At 43.1% G+C, this 17031-nt stretch overlaps 1 protein-coding gene across 1 annotated transcript; it reads left to right on the top strand.

Annotated features, from left to right (window-relative positions):
- Positions 1-2274: 2274 nt before the first annotated feature.
- Positions 2275-16776, top strand: zc3h15 (zinc finger CCCH-type containing 15). Its single transcript, XM_017685452.2, has 10 exons — positions 2275-2485; positions 3408-3509; positions 4091-4199; positions 6551-6709; positions 10410-10501; positions 10605-10790; positions 11928-12074; positions 13454-13564; positions 14099-14231; positions 15697-16776. Exons 1-10 carry the CDS (start codon positions 2411-2413, stop codon positions 15882-15884), a joined length of 1302 nt encoding a protein of 433 aa, XP_017540941.1. The 5' UTR covers positions 2275-2410; the 3' UTR covers positions 15885-16776.
- The last annotated feature ends 255 nt before the right edge of the window (positions 16777-17031 follow it).

The following is a 17031-nucleotide window of genomic DNA, read 5'->3' as shown; positions in this document are numbered from 1 at the left end:
ATCACCTTTACCTTCAGCAAGGCAGTTGTTATCTTGGAGGTGTGTTTGGGGTCGTTATTAAGTTGGAAAACTGCCATGTAGTGCAGTTTCCGAAGGCAGGGGATCGCGCTCTGCCTCAGAATGTCACAGTACCAGGTGGAATTCATCTTTATCTTAATGAACTGCAGCTCCACAGTGCCGGCAGCTCTCATGCAGCTCCAGAGCATGATGCTACCACCACCATGCTTGACTGGAGGCAAGAGACAGTTGTCTTGGTGCTCCTCGCCAGGGTGCCACTACACATGCTGGACACCATCTGAGCCAAACAAGTTTATCTTGGTCTCGTCAGACCACAGGACATGGTTCCAGTAATCTATGTTCTTGGACTGCTTGTCTTCAGCAAGCTGTTTGGGGGGTTTCTTGTGCGTCAGCTTCGGAAGAGGCTTCCTTCTGGGACGACGGCCATGCAGACCGAGTTGATGCATTGTGTAGCGTATGGTCTGAGCACTGACAGGCTGACCTCCCACTTCTTCAACCTCTGCAGCAATGCTGGCAGCACTCATGCATCTATGTTTTTAAGATATTTTCTGGATATGACGCTGAACACATGGACTTAACTTCTTTGGTTGACCCTGGTGAGTCCTGTTCCGAGAGAACCTGTCCTGGAAAACCTCTGTAGGACCTTGGCCACTGTGTTATAGCTCAGGGTGTTAGCAGTCTGGCCTAGGCGTCTTTGTGGAGAGCAACAATTCTGTTTCTCACATCCTCAGAGATTCTTTACCATGAGGTGCCGTGTTGAATATCCAGTGGTCAGTGTGAGTGAATTGTACCCAAAACACCAAATTTAACAGCCCTGCTCCCCATTCACACCTGGAACCTTATAACTCTAACAGGTCACATGACACCAGGGAGGGACGACGACACAACTGAATCTCCAACTCATCCCAAAGGTATTGGATGGAGCTCCATCACTCCAGAGAACACCTCTCCACTGCTCCACAGCCTAATGCTGGGACCACACTTGGCATTGGGCATGGTGACGTTTAGACCTCTCAGGAGTGCGTTTCCATGGAAAAGCCATAGTTCTATTCTGCTGAAAACTACTGAGCGGCTACTGGCTGAAACTGTGGATGAGTTATGATGAGTGAACCTACATGAGTCTTCTGAGCGTATATGGAATGATGGAGGTTCCTTTTTCCTCTGCATGTACGTCTCGACTACAAATAAATTGAAAAAAATATATACTTGAGGCTAAAATCTTATCGTAAAACTATGGAGCCTCTAAGGTGACACGGTGATCATTTGTTAATAAGGCGTGGCAACAAATGAATATACTGAGGCCAATAAAAATATCCACCACGTCAGCTTAGGGGCTCCATAGAAAGCGTAAACATCATACAACAACGTCTCAGACATCAGTTAGCAAATTCATTCGGAGCCTCTAAGGTGACATGGTGGTTATTTTTTTAATAAGGCATGGCCACAAATACATTGGGGCCACGAGTTATGAGAAATTTTACTTGTGGCCTCAATATAGTGATATGTGGCCTGTGCCACAGGCTATGCTGCTGTGAGGAACGTAGGTAAGCAGCTCTTGGGAGGCGCAGGTTAAAAACCTCCTGCTGCCGCTGTTGATGTTATTAGTGGAGTTGTGTTTGTTTGGAGTAACAGTGACCGAGGAGGGTGGGTTTACAGTGCGTTGAAGTGTCTACACCCTATGGACCCTCTTCTTCTATGCCAAAGATACAGTATTAATTTATGGCCTGAATATAGTAATCTGTGGTATAGTAATATATTGTTACTATACATAATATATAATATTATGATACTAATTTGTGGCCTCAATATATTCATTTCTGACCACACCTTATTAAAAAATAATCAATTTATTATTGATTATTGGGGGGGGGGCAATTGGGGGTTAGGTGTTTTGCTCAAGGACACCTCAGTCATGCACTGATGGTGCTGGGGATCGAACGGGTAACCACAGGTGGACGTCTGGTTCCTATCACCACCACTGTGAAGAAATCTGACTAAGTTTCTCTAGAGCAGAGCAAACCAGTCTGAGTGACTTTATTTCCCTCTTAAGCATTTAATTATGCAGAAATTCTGGGGGGTGAAAATCGGTGGACTTGCCCTTTAAGCCAAAAGCGAGGCACTGTGTTCGTTTAAGGTTTAGAAGACTTAATGTAATAATAATCAGCCGCCTGAGCTCGTGTAAGTGCTTCACACGTTATTTTCACCAACATTTTATGCAGCCCGGCTACAACCCCCCCCACCCCCTTCGTCCGACGAGCACACTTCCACACTCTCACACACTCTCGCACTCTCTCTCTCTCTCTCACTGACACACTCTCAGAGCACACTTCCACAGCCCTGCTGAGCACAGCGCAGCGCCGCGCCGGCCTCTGGCTGCTTTATTCCCGCCGAAATGCCTCCGAAGAAGCCCGCTCCAGCCACGGGGAACAAGAAAACCCAGGAGAAGAAGAAAGAAAAGATCATTGAAGTGAGTGAAGGAACGAGTCCGGGCACATAAAGTGTGATATTCCGCTCCGGCTGCTCTGCCATGCTCACAGCAAGGCCCGTTAGCTTAGCTTAGCTTAGCTTAGTTTATCTTAACTTGGCTTGACCACAGATATGTCAGCCTAGCCTAGCTTAGCTTAGCTTAGCTTAGCTTATCCTAGCCTAGCCTAGCTCTAACACGCCAACCCGGCTTCTTTTCGCCAGCGTCTTGTTCGAATTGCCCCGCTCCACCTTAAACAGCGCGCCGGTCGCTATCGCAGCGCTTGAGGCGCCAGTATGTACCTATGACGTTGGCTACCATTTAAGGTGGAACGGGATAATTCGTGCAAGAACAAGAACCCGACTTCACCTTCGCCTTGCTCAGCGCTCACATGATATCTGAGGACGGAAACAAATTCACAGACGTTTAAACAACATCTTTATGGAAATGATTCGTTGAATTTTTAATAAATGTTAATGAAACTGCTAACGCTAACGCCGCTAGCCGCGAAGGCGGCTCTGCTTGCTTGGCATTGGCGAAGAACTTGTTAACTTGTCTAGGTGCCTTGTTTCGCTTAAGGGCGTAACAGTAACATCGCCTTTGGTTGTCTTGATTGTATTAGGCATATGTTTTAATGGGTTTTATGTAAGTTATGTCTTACAGTATTAATAAATCGGGTAAATATCTAGATAAGTTAGCTGAGTCAGCTAACGCTACCTGTGAAGCTGTAAGTTAGCTGTAGAGCTAATGTGGTTTAGCCAACACAGAAACCACATTTATCAGCCCACTGGGCCCAGTAAACACACGCCAGTTCAGGTTTTCCACTGGTTCACTGTCTTTACTGCATGTCTGCTATGTCACTAAGTTAAAGGGGCATTTGAATGGGGAGCTTTCACTCACTCTGGTCTAATGTTGTCTGTAACAGGATAAAACCTTTGGCCTGAAGAACAAAAAGGGAGCCAAGCAGCAGAAGTTCATCAAAACGGTCACACAGCAAGTCAAATATGGGCAGCAGAGTGCACGGCAGGTAAGGCCTGAGCTCAACACTGCACAGCATGCGGTGACGGACACCTGTTGTGTGATGGCACTTTCACAGCTTTTGATTGCTGGTGTTGGCTTTAGTGTTCGGTATCAGATCAAGGGCTGTTCACTGTGCCTCCTGTACCGTGGCACTGACATGCCGTGATGCTGCTTTTCGGTTGTGAGGACATAGTTGACTGATAATGAGCATCACGGTTGTGGTAATTGACTTTATAACCATTTGTCACACACTGTGAAATCAGACCTCCGCATTCAAGCCATCCAAGCAGTGAAACACACACACACTAGTGAATACACACACACACACTAGGGGGCAGTGAGCACACTTGCCCGGAGCAGTGGGCAGCCCTATCCACGGCGCCTGGGGAGCAGGTGTTAGGTGTCTTGCTCAAGGGCACTTCAGTCATGGACTGTCAGCCGAGGGGATCGAACCGGCGACCTTCCGGTCACAGGGCTGGTTGCCTGACCTCCAGCCCACGACTGTTAATAATGTCCATAAAACAGCTGCGTTCTCGTGTGTTTGTAGCATCTACTTTGTGAGCTTCATTCACGGTGTCGTCTTTTCAGATTGCTGCTGCCGAAGCCGAAAAGGGCAAAAAAGGTGAGAAGAAGAAGGAGCTCGCCGAGCTGAATGAGCTTTTCAAGCCTGTGGTGGCAGCACAGAAAGTCAACAAAGGTAACCGGATGCCGTTCTGGTTGAAATGTTTGAATGCAACGTACTTCGAGTTGGATTGGAGCAAATATGTGGACTGCTTGGGGGTCTTTGTGGCAGACCCTTCTTTGTTTTTTTTTTAGAAGTGATATTTTCCTTTTACTTTGTTCACACGGTGATCATTCAATAATGTCGATGATGATTGCTTACAGCCGTGCCTCTCTGAGGACGCCTGATCTCAGTCATGACCGTTTTCCAAGCTCTTTTTATTGCTTAGAACTAAAACAGGCTGTTTTTGTTGCTGTACCTCTGAGATACGATAGCAGGGCTAAACTGCTGTAGGCTGAATAGGTGGATATATGTAAACAAGTTGGGACAGTGTGTTCAAAGCAGGCAGTTTAGTCTCCATATATGGACTGTATGCACTGGGAAGTGCATGTTTTGAGACTCGTAATGATGTTTATGTACTGTTTGAAAGTCTTAATGAAGATGGTAGATGATGTGGGCCCTTCAAGAGAGTGAACGTCATGCTTTTCTGAATATTTTATAGGTGTCATCACTGTAGGAATCATAATAAATGTTTAGATCAATTACAGAGAACCTATAATTATAGAACCTATATAGTTGAACTCGGCAGTATGACGCAATTTATTATTATTGTGATAAGTTATGTCAAAATATGTCACAGTAAGCTTATCTGAGCATATTGTGGATACCGTCAGTACTTTGACACTTCCCAACTGCGTGCTTGATCACAAGGCGAGCATAATTAGGCCTTTTTAATTGGGTTTAATGAAGTACAGTGTGAATAATATTGAATATGAATCATTGTATTCATACTTTTTGGTAGTGCCCGACTTAAAAATACTACTTTGTCTTTTCCAACTTATCAAATGTCAGATAAAATATATTTTGTGACATGGTGTTGTGAAAACATCTTGAACTGTCGTGAAAGGTTGTACGATATTGACAGTGCAATGTTTGATAAAGCTGTCGGATATCATGATGACACTAAGATAAATTATTAAAATAATTCAATAAAGACTGGGCTCCTTACATCAGAACTACAGAGGCATTTATTTGTGCACTGAAAGGCTGAGAAACAGCATTACCTCAACAGCTTTTTATATAAAGGCTACAAAAACAAACAAACCTTAAAATGAATAAACAAAAATGTTTAATTCTTAAATATGTTTGTTGTGCCTGTAGCCATTACTGTCTCACACACTTAAACACAACACTGTGAGAACAGTCCTGATGTTTGATGTTTTCACAGGCTTGTAGTTCAGTGTTGAGGAGCGTTTGATCTTTGTTGTGTGTATTTTGTTATTGGCTGTTTAGCCTAATGGTTAAGTTACTCTCCTGTGTGAGAGAGCTGCGTTCAGTTCCAGCACAGAGAAGCATTCATTGGCCCTTCTAACAGTTTGTGCCAGCAGTGTAATGACGTCTCTATGGCGCTGTGTGTATCTGCTCTATTACTGCAACTCTAACCATGTGTTTGTTGTGGAAACTCATATCGCGATAACAATAACACGTTTATGAAATACAGCCCCAGCGATGATGCATGTTTGCCATGTCGCCCTGATCTAATTTATGCTATCTGATCAGTTTCTGTTTAGGTTTTTCTCGAATTTCAGCCTGATTTATTTGTGTGATGCTGCATTATTATTATTATTATTATTATTATTATTATTATTATCATTATTATTATTATTATTATTACTATATATTATGATATGTAAATAGTGGATGTCCAAAATTGGACAGCACTTCTAATGAGTGAATTTGGTTACTTTAAGGTCGCTCATTGCTGGCATGTGTGTTCAGTTGCGTTGCACATGCACAGCTTGTATAATCTGCTTAGAAAAGCACTGATCAGTAGAATGAGATGTTCTGGAGCTGCTGCACAGGAGCCTGAGGTCACCATGCCCAATGCCAAGTATGGGCTAGAGGGGTATAAAGCCCACCAGCATTGGGCTGTGGACAGAGGTGTCAAATTCAGGTCCAGAAAGTAAAAGTCCTTCCCAGGATTTTGTTCCAACAGGCTGGACAGCTCTGCTGGTGGTGTGATCTAACTAGAGAAGCCAGCCTGTTGGAACAAAATCCTGGGAAGGACTTTTACTTTCTGGACCTGAATTTGACACCTCTGGCTGTGGAGCAGTGGAACTGTGTTCTCTGGAGTGATGGAGCTCCATCCAACATCTTTGGGATGAGTTGGAGGTCCAGAACCGTCCATCCAGCATCAGTACCTGACCTCACTAATGCCCAGCGTCCAGTGTGCAGCTCATTGTCTTCAAACTTTTAGACCTGTAGTGTGTCGTGTTGCCATATTGTCCTCACAGTTCCGCGTTTGCTCCTTTTCCCTTTTCTTTCAGGTGTGGATCCAAAGTCGGTGCTCTGCGCTTTTTTTAAACAAGGCCAGTGCACCAAAGGAGACAAGTGCAAGTTCTCCCACGACATGAGTCTAGACCGAAAGTCTGAGAAACGCAGCATGTACGTGGACGGCAGAGAAGAGGATCTGGAGAAAGAGCAAGGCAAGTCTTTTTATGCTCCTGATTCATCTTCATCTATGCTATCAGACGTGAGCATCCTTTGGCTTGATTTGAAGCGACACCGTATAATCGATGGTACATCTGTCCGTGAACATGTTTACCTGCCTCCCACAGCTGCACTGCAGTAGACTCTAGCGCAGGAGTCGGCAACATGTGGCTAGTTTACTGCCCTCTTGCGGCTCCACAGCTGAATCAGGTTTGTAGGTAAAACTAAAATAATCCTCCTCTACAGTAAAATAAAGCTCTGCTGATCCTTCAACTCAGTTTAACAGTAAATGGTCTTAAACGCTGGAGTTAATGTAGAACTGCTGATTCACCCTTTAACCCCGAAGATCAGTGCAGACTGCTGGTCACCATAGCAACGCAGACAACAGCCTTGCTCAGCTCGTAGCTACGAAACGGCAAGGAGAGAGATGTCAGTTATGCTCTGGTGCCTCAAGCACCTTTTAAGGTGGAACGGGAAATTTGTACAAGAACCTGGCGAATGAGAAGCGATTTCAACCTTGTTTAAAAAAAAGAAAAGAAAAGAAAACAAGCTTGAAAGATTTTACAAGAAGCTGTTCCACTTTTGCGGAAAAGTTTCCTGCCGGAGATGCGAGAAAAGCGGCTATAGCTGAGCTGAAGATTAAAGCAGAGCGAAGTAGGTCTGAGTTTGCGTTTATATTAAATTTGTTAGTCAGTGCTAGGTCATTAGGTTTAGGTTCCTGACTCCTGCTCTAGAACGATACTTTCTGGCCTAAATGTTAATTAAGAAAACCCCTTTCTGATTATGTGTCTGGAGGAACCTTTGAAAACCTCTGACTGCTTTGGGGTGGATTTGTGGGGCCAGACTGTCTCTCTTGGTAAACCAGTCTTTTAATAGAACGTCATTAATTAGTGACGCTGACGTCTATTAAAATGATCAGAAGCACAAAACACTGAAGGTAAACAGTTTCCATCAGGGAGAACCGAGTGGCTCTGAAATCACTTTTTACACACAAGCAAAGTTTCAGTTTCAGATTTATTTACAACTTAGTTCCAAGTTTAAGTTGAATAAAAACTGGCTTTAAACTCAGGATCACAGATGAGCTCCTTTACTATGTTGATCTGTAGGCGTCTGTTCATAAACATAAACCAGCCCAAACTCATTTACTATAAAATGAAATGGTGTTTGTAGAAATTCAGAAAAAAGCCGCGTCAGTCTCGACTGCATATGTGGACATATTTCTATATTGAGCTCTATTTACACAAAGTTAGGTTAGTTCATCATTTATGTTGAACAGACTCTCCCAAAGTTTTACGCTGCTGCGCTGACGTTGAACCGCGTGCTGCACTGGGTCGGTATGACCAACAGGTCAAAACCAGCTCTGAACAAAGTGACCGCTGGGCCCTGATTGGTGCTCTGGCTTTGCGCTTCTTTCGTTTTGACATGTTACGTTTTTATACACACAGAAACCAAAAGGAGCGACAGATTTCTCAAAATGAAGGAGGAAAAAGTCGGATATTAGACTCTGAAATGTAGTGGAGTGAAAGGAAAAAGTCGCCCACAAATGGAGAAACTTCAGTACAGATACACCAAAAATACTAAAGTACAGAAACTAATTACATTTACTCAGTTACTCAGTTACTGTCCTCCACTGCTCATAACAGTTTATGAACTGCCTGTAGACGAGTTTGATCAATCAGACCCATCAAAACACTCATGCATCTGTGTTTCGTTGCTCTCCAAACAAAACCGTGTGTTTTTGTAGAGTTTATTACCAGCTCTCCTTCACGTCGTGTGAAAACTTCGTGGCGAGTGGACCAATAGAAATGCTCTAAAATCTCTTGGAGTAAAATCTCCTTGCATGAACTTGCATTAGAGGGTGGGGGTGTTTTTGCCCTCTCCTGGAAAGTTATTATTTTGGAGCTGCTTGTTTTTCCTTGGTTGTGATGTCACACATCATCGCTGTCCATCACCAGTAACTGCTAGTCTGACACAGTCTTCAAGCTTCATACCATAAAAAGCTGATATTTTGGTTTGGTGGGTCGGTCTGGAGTGCCTTTCAGAGCTCAGGGAGGCAGATGACAATGTTTTTTGATCTGTGATCATAAATGCTGCAGCATCAGTATGAGAGCACGTGTGTGTGTGTGTGTGTGTGTGTGTGTGAGAGTGTGTGAGAGAGAGAATCTGCAGCTGTAAAGTGAAGAGCAAGTATCTCTAACTTCATTAGCTCGGAATTTAACGACACTGCAAACACAAACAAAAAGCCGAAGCCTGAGTGCTGATCGCAGCACAAGCCAGTACCTTATTGCAGCTGCAATCTGAACTGCATCTGTGAAGGTGAATTAACCTGTGATGCATAATGTGAAATACGTGTATAAATAAACAGAAAAGTAATTCGGTTACGATTAACGTCACTGATGCACCCTCACTCGACATCCCCTTGGGGGTCCATGTACCACAGTTCGGGAACCACTGCTGTAGAGGTAAAGGATTGCTGGAGCTGCAGAAACGACTTGTTAAATAAGAAGTACAGCAAGTATAAATAAATAAAAATAGCAAAGTAGCTGCTCGACTATTTAAGTTAAGTGAGTTTTCTCTGGCTGAAGGGGTAAAAAACTGGTGTCTAGTGTCTATTTAGTGCTGAATAAAGACAGAATCACTTTTCTTTACGATTTTGTTCAGGAACTGAGCGACACTGATGCTACTTAGATTGTATTGTATTAGCTGGCTGTTGTAATTGGGTGACACCTCTGAGATTCCCGATGGTCATGTGATGTATTCGTGTAATGCGTCTGTCAAGCCCAGTGTGACTGAGGGATACGATACTGCTATACAGGCTCCATGTCATTTCTTAGTTTTACCCGTTTTTTTCTTCAAGGGTCAACAAGGAGCAGTGGTTGAGATCTTCCCTCGGAAATGAGCCCCTCATATAAAAGAGCATCGCTTCATTAACAGCTACCAGCGCTGCTCTGTAGGCGACCCTGCCCGTCTGCAGGGACAGCAGAGGAGGGGAAAGTTCAGCTCCTCACTGCTGGGCTTTAGTCACATTTAGGGATCAGACGCCTTCAAAGGGGGGGGCAGTTATTTATTATCACCCCCACTAATTCTTCAGTGATGTGAAGCTGAAGTCAGAGATTCTCCAGATTTTTATTCTAATTTTCCCGTTCCACCTTAAATGGAGCAGCACTTACATTCTGGCGCTTCAGGCGTCAGAACTGCTGGACTGTTTAAGGTGGAACAGGTAATTGAGCTAGCTAGCGTACATTCTAGCGTACATTGCTAGACATTCGCGTACTAGTGTTTTTTTTTTTTTTTATGCTTATATATGAAGAAAAGGACCAGAATCCACTGAAGCAACATTAAACTAAGATAAAACAGCGGGTATCGTCATTTTAACTGAGAAAATTCTCACATTTGTGAGTTTCTTTGGTCTCTTCTGCTCCATCTCGGTGTTGGGTTTTTTAATAATCATATCTCTCTGTTTGGAGATTCTGAAAAACCTCCGTTTGGACGTCATGTAGCCCCAACACTTCACCCCACCCCTCTATCTCAACACAATACACCCAGACGAGAACCTGCTAAACAGAGGGGTAGTGCTATGTGGTGGGGCGAGGGGTGAAATGGGATCGGGCCACAGTGAACTGCAACACAAATAACATTAAACTCTAGCTTAATGTTTGTTGTTATTCACATTATATATTTTTTCATATTTTTCAGATACAATGGAAAACTGGGATGAGAAGAAGTTGGAGGAAGTAGTCAACAAAAAGCATGGAGAGGCGGAAAAAAAGAAAGCGAAAACTCAGATTGTAGGTTCTGATTTCTGAATATTACTACATGTATGAATGTATTTATGTATGTATGAATGTATTTGTGTGACCTGGACCTGCGTGACGTTGGTGTTTTTAATAGGTCTGTAAGTATTTCCTCGACGCCATTGAAAACAACAAATACGGCTGGTTTTGGGTTTGTCCTGGTGGAGGGGACAGCTGCATGTACCGCCACGCCCTGCCAGTGGGATTTGTCCTGAAAAAGGACAAAAAGAAGGAAGAGAACGAAGAGGAGGAAATCTCGCTGGAGGAGCTGATCGAGAACGAAGTGAGTGGAGAAAGAAACTGAGCTAAATGTAGAGAGAGTTTCTCAGGGCTCGTCCAGAACAAGTGTTGGACAGGCGAGCGATAAATTTACTGAACTGATCAAACGTAAATACGCAAGATACAATGAGAAATACACCCTAAAAATGGTGCTTCAAGGGTTCTTTAGTAAAGAAAAAGTATATAGAACCATGAACGCTCGAAGAACCCTTTGCATTATTAAAGGGTTTATTGCATCGTGAAATGGTTCCATCTACAGGACGTTCTCCATCAATCTAAAGAACCGTTTAATGATGAGAACGATCATCCAAGCCACGCTGATCACGTCTAGACGCACAGCTAGCTGGCACATTGCACAGCTGACTAGGTAAAAAGGAGCCTTTTTTCTGATCCAGCAGCTCCTGATACCTGGAAAACAAGCAAACACACAAAATGGATTGAGGCAACTTGCTTAAGTGGGTGTATATAGGGAATAGACTGCAAGTGTTCCAGAAGAGCCCGTTGTTTTCAGTGCTCTGCTACTTCACATTCTCCATCAATAGCCATGTTTACATGCAGCCTAATAATCCGTTAATAATCCGGCTAATAGCTCAGAAACTGGTCTGCAGAGGAGACGAAGTTCATGCTCTGATCTTTAAAAGACGGCGGTGGGACGGACGTCCAGCTTATGTGTCTCAGAGCACGACGTCTTCCTCTCGGCCTTCTTTAATAAGGACGTGTGAAGGACGTTTTCCTGAGTCTGACGTCATTTTAAAGCAGTTAAAAACACAATCACTGCTCACTGCTGCTCATCTCACTCTGACTGGGCTCTGATGCTGGTCGTCATGGAAACGTTTACTCTAAGCGGTTCTCCACGCATGCGTGTCATTTTAGATTGGATTACTTAAAGTGAGCTTGTCAACAGAGATTTTCATCAGAGTGAGAATAAATACCTCAGTCTGAATCTGATCGGAATGTGTTTAATCAGATTAGGCAAAAATCTAAACACAGACAGTGTGAAGAACCCTTTAATCATGCAAGCTCTCGACTTGGACTCGGCTACTAAAAGTTTTGGTCTTGACTACAGCGCTGCATAGTCAGAGCGTGAGCACCTTTTATCAGTCCTTTAAAACCTCTTACATCTGTTCTGGTGTTTCTGTAGCGAGCAGCTTTGGGACCAAACGTCACTCGCATCACTCTGGAAACGTTCCTGGCGTGGAAGAAGAGGAAGAGGCAGGAGAAGCTGGCTAAAGCCCAGCAGGACATGGAGAGGAAAAAAGCCGACTTTAAAGCGGGCAGGTCGCTCGGGGTGAGTCATCAGCCTTTATTTGTTTGGTGAAAGAAAATATATGGAGGAATTAAAGGGCCCATATCCTACGATTTCCCAAACAGGGAGCAGCTGTTTTGCAGCTTAGTGTTTTAATATATATGAACTTTATGACTGGGGAGTGAATGCTAGAGGTGTAACGGATCACACATCTCACATAGAAGATCATTTCACGGATTTTGAGTCATGGATCAGATTCTTTTTCCTTTCAGAATAAAAAAAAAAAGACGTTTAAATTGCTTTCCGTTTATTAAGAACAATAAAAAATCATAAAGCATGGAACTTTTGGCCACGGTGTTAAATGAAAACACGTTTAATGTTTTTAAATAAAATCCTCAAAATAAAATAATCAATACTCGAGTGCAGTTGGAGGCCTGATGACCTTTTTCCAGCACGTTCAACCTTTTTGTCCACCACTTTTTCACCGCCACCAGTAAATGTTACAGGGAAGCCAAAATGCTCCCGTACATGCGATTCAAACGACGCAGGAGGCCTTTCAAGCCAAGACTGCTGTCGCTGCTAACTGCTTGGAACATGCTTCGTTCCTGTGACACACAGTACCTTACGTTCAGGTCACAAACGGAATAAAAAGCCTACTAGTCGTTAAAGTCGTAAAACTAGTCGTTAGTGCTGTTAAAAGAAACGAGCTGTTTTAATTGTCACATTATTAAAGCAGTAAGTTATGATGTGTGATGTCACTCAGCCCCCCATCAGCAGCTAAAACACCCAAAACAGTCTCATTTATTTGTGGCCTTGGAAATATTTATGCTATTTTAATTATCAAGTTATAGGCCAAATTAATTAATTAATTTATTTATTTATTTATTTAATAAGCGATCTCTCTCAGCCCCCCATCAGCATCCAAACTGCACCAAAACGGTCTCATATGTTTGTGCCATTAAAAGAAATGTTTGTGCTTCATAATTAAGTTATTAAGCTATTAGATTTGCCGTGTGACACGTTCAGCTCTGTGAAGCTTCAACTAGCTTCACTTTTATAAATGGCACAATATGATACTGACACACATTAATAGTTGAGATGACCTTCCTATGTGAAATTGTGTGTTTTCTAAAGAAAAGCTAGTGTCTTTTCATTGTACTGACCAGAAGGTGGCAGTAGAGACCGGTATTGGCCAAGTATTGAGCCACGAGTCTCTTTCACAGTCCATCTTTTCTCAGACAGTTTAGAAATGCAGTAGTTTCCTTTAAGCATCTGAATCAGCTGCTTGTAAATGCCTGTTATCTCTCTGCTGATCCACTGTAGCCAGATGTCTCAATATTGCAAGCTTGTAATGCTTTTGAGTTTGATTTATTGATGTTGTAATATCTCATTGTTTTGACATCATTACCTGCTGTGTCCAGGTGAGTGGGCGTGAGGTGTTCGAGTTCAGGCCTGAGCTGGTTAACGATGACGACGAGGAAGCTGACGATACCGAATATATCGAAGAAGACGACGACGAGGTTTCTCAAGAGGTGAGAAGCAGCTAAAAAAACAGACTTTAAGGACAGCTGGCTTTTTATGAAATAAACAAACAAGCTTTTTTTGTCAGTTTACAGTAACTTAACCTATTAAAGCCCAAGCAGGTAATCAGAAACCACGTTTTAGAGGTGAGCATGACGTGTTATTACATTAGGAAACATGCATTACAGGAAAACGTGAGTTTCTGTTTAATTAATAAGATTTAATTTAATTGATGTCTGCATCACAAATATAGCCGTTTTATTTACTATCCAGAACCACCAGGGAACCTATATGTCTGTTTTTATATGTAACTCTACCTAAAATAGCAGTAAATATGAAAAGGTAGGTTTTTTTTAAGGACTATTTTGCGTTAGAACACCTTACATGTCTAAGTAAATTTTACCGTGTGTTTGACCGGCCTGATCATTATCAAAATATGTTTAATTTTATTGATTATGTTGATGGGGTTTCTATTCTGATGTTGGTATAGAACTGCCTTAATCTGCGCTGCCTGTGGATCTGATCGGTATGCGTCTCTTTTCCAGGTGGAAGCAGAAGAGGAGTTCCAAGACATCGACATTGCCAGGTTCATTCTTAAAGAGGTGGACAACACGGGTATAACGGTGGCAGCAGCGGACAGGTTCACATCTCGGGTTCCGCCCAACGGCGAGACAGACGGTGAGTGGGAGTGGAGTGGCGTTCTGGCTCAGGGAAACGGGACCATGTTTGGGAGCATTTAAAGGCGTTACTCACATTCCTTCTCTCTTATGTCACGGAGCAAGGGTCACATTATTCCTGAATCACGGTGTAGGGCTCTTGGAGAGAACTGACCGTGTTCTGTTAGTGAAGTCACGGTTTGGTTGTTTTGGTTTGGATAGTTCATCTCCTGTAAAGTACCTGAAATGTAGTTTCTGCTGTTGTGCACCACATATTACATGTAAAGACCACAAAGGCACCAGCACTCCCAGTTTACCATAATACCCTGTCAGTGAACCCCCAGATCTGCACCTTGCGTAGTTAGTATAATAATAGTATGGTGATAATAAGTATATATAAGTATGGTGATAATAGTAGCTGTATTTATGTAGCTTTTTCCAACTGAAAGAGCTTAAAGTTTTAAGAGGAGGACGGATTTAAAACTTACAGCTTGAAACTGTCAACTCAGGCAAATTAAGGCCCAGTCCCATTTCTTCTCTTTACCCCTACGCCTTGTTTTTGAGTGTCACCCTAACCCCTTGGACCGGAGTTGCTGGGTAGTGGTTGAAATCTTGCTCTATGAAATGGGCCCTCAAATAAACAGCATTACTTCATTGTATACCGTTATATACAGTCATTATATACCGTTACCTGTAATTTCTTATACAGTCATTATTGCACTGCATCTCTCATTATAGATATTATCAGAGACGGTTATGTTTTTGCTGTTTGTATATCTGCCTGTAGACAAGATGTGGTATATTTATTCTTGTTAAATGTCTACACCCGTTTGTGTGTCTGCTAAATTTCCTTCAGGATCAATAAAGCGTCCATCCGTCCATCCACCCACCCACCAGCGCTGCTCTGTGGGCGACCCTGCCCGTCTGCAGGGACAGCAGAGGAGGGGAAAGTTCAGCTCCTCACTGCTGGGCTTTAGTCACATTTAGGGATCAAACGCCTTCAAAGAGGGGGGCAGTTATTTATTATCACCCCCCCCCCCCCCCCCCCCCCCCAATTCTTCAGTGATATGAAGAATTTTTTTTTAGTAATTTTTATGCTTTTTATGAATAAAATGACCAGACTACCCTGAAACAGCATTAAACTAATGTAATACGATGGTTAGTGTGATATATTTTTAAATGCATTTAATTTTTAAATAGAAATTCTTACATTTGTGGGTTTCTTTGGTCTCTTGCTTAGCCGTCTTTTTATTTTGCGGTTTTTATTTTTTCTCATACCCTGTGTTTGCAGGGTCATGTTGCCCTAACACTTCATCCCACCCTCAATCTCAGCAGGTGTAGGAGACACACTGCACCTAGACGCGTGAAGGAGGGCTTAGGGCCAAGTGGTAGGGGCGAGGGGTGAAATGGGATTGGGCCTAAAACAAAGCAAAAGGTCCTAGTGTCCAGTTTTGTGACTCTTGTGTTTTTCGTGGTGTGTCCTGTAGACCATAAGCTGAGCGAAGCTTCCGGAGGAGCGGAGAACGGAGAACACAGCGAGGACCAGACGCTCGAAGAGAACGGAGAGAGTGCGGGAGAGGAAACGGAGGCGGTGCCTGTGGACGAGAACCTGTTCACTGGTGAGGATCTGGACGAACTGGAGGACGAGTTAAACACACTGGACCTGGACGAGTAAAGCTGAGCTGCTGAGCTTCTTCACCCTCTCCATGAACTCCATACGAGGCTTGAAGTGAATGACAGTGGTTTTTTTTTTTTTTTTTTTTTTTTTGTCTCCGACAAATAACCAACACCTCCACCAAAACTGTCGGGAAGAGAACCTGGCCGTCTGCTGTCCCTGACTTCCCTCTCGGAGCCGATCGGAGGAGGATCTTTTACTCCAGATCAGATTTTTCTTGGTTTTTTTTTTTCCCACGCCATTAATAAAACAAAAACAAGCTGATTTTGCTCTTTGCGTAAAAGATTTCCAGCGGGATCATATTTCAAAATAAATATTTATTAGGCCACTGATCATTTTTTCTTTTGTCCAATATAGTCGGATTTAAACTGCATTGGTATTGGTCCAAGTTAAAACCTGCAGTGCTAATGCGAAGGCTGATTTACTTTAAATTTAAAAACTCTTAAAATTGGCTCTTTTCTCCCTGTTCCTTTTTCCTGAACAGCTGAAATGTCAGCTTTAATGAATACAAAGGATTTTACTGCTGATACAATTTGAGTTTACGATATAAACACCTGCATGACTGTAAATGAGGATGAGGATGTACGTGGTGAACTTGTCATGCTGAGGTCACTTGTTCTTAATTGGACTGAAGGGTCAGACAGTTTCTTGGGGCAGACGTGCTGGAGTTTGGTCATTTTAGGCTCTGACGCCGTGAAAGAAGCTTCAGGATGGAGAGGCCTGACGGACTGATCAGCGTTCTCAGATGTTCTGCTGAGGGTTTGAAGTGCTTTAGGGAAGGAGAGAAGCCGGAGAGTGGAATGTGTCTGTTCTCGTCTTCTGTTGTTTTTAAATGCCTCTCACCAACATGCCAAGACGAAGTGTAAATAAAAGAATATCAGAGACCGACGGAGTTATTCTGTGGTTTTAGATGATTTCTTTTCAGATATGTTTGGGACATGGTTTTTATTCTGGATTGAATAATCTGGAGTAGGGGCCTCAGACTCGGATTACTGGAGGGCCACTAGCCAGGTCATCCAAGGGGGGCTGAAAAAGTGTCCCACGTATTTTAAGTATTGAACTACGTAACAGATACGCAAAGTTTTGTGCATCTTAATGTTTATTAGCAATTTTTCTGTTACCCCAAGCCACAACAGCTACCCCTAAT

The sequence above is a fragment of the Pygocentrus nattereri genome, chromosome 6 (genome assembly GCF_015220715.1).
Source record: "Pygocentrus nattereri isolate fPygNat1 chromosome 6, fPygNat1.pri, whole genome shotgun sequence".
Classification (NCBI taxonomy): Eukaryota; Metazoa; Chordata; class Actinopteri; order Characiformes; family Serrasalmidae; genus Pygocentrus; species Pygocentrus nattereri.
This window is presented reverse-complemented; position numbering and strand designations above follow the sequence as displayed.

Bases quoted from the DNA above. Each gene is read 5' to 3' on its own strand.
- zc3h15 (XM_017685452.2), top strand. From the start codon at position 2,411: ATGCCTCCGAAGAAGCCCGCTCCAGCCACGGGGAACAAGAAAACCCAG. The intron at 12,075-13,453 runs GTGAGTCATCAG...TGCTGTGTCCAG, and splicing joins AAGCGGGCAGGTCGCTCGGG to GTGAGTGGGCGTGAGGTGTT. The intron at 14,232-15,696 runs GTGAGTGGGAGT...TGTGTCCTGTAG, and splicing joins GCCCAACGGCGAGACAGACG to ACCATAAGCTGAGCGAAGCT.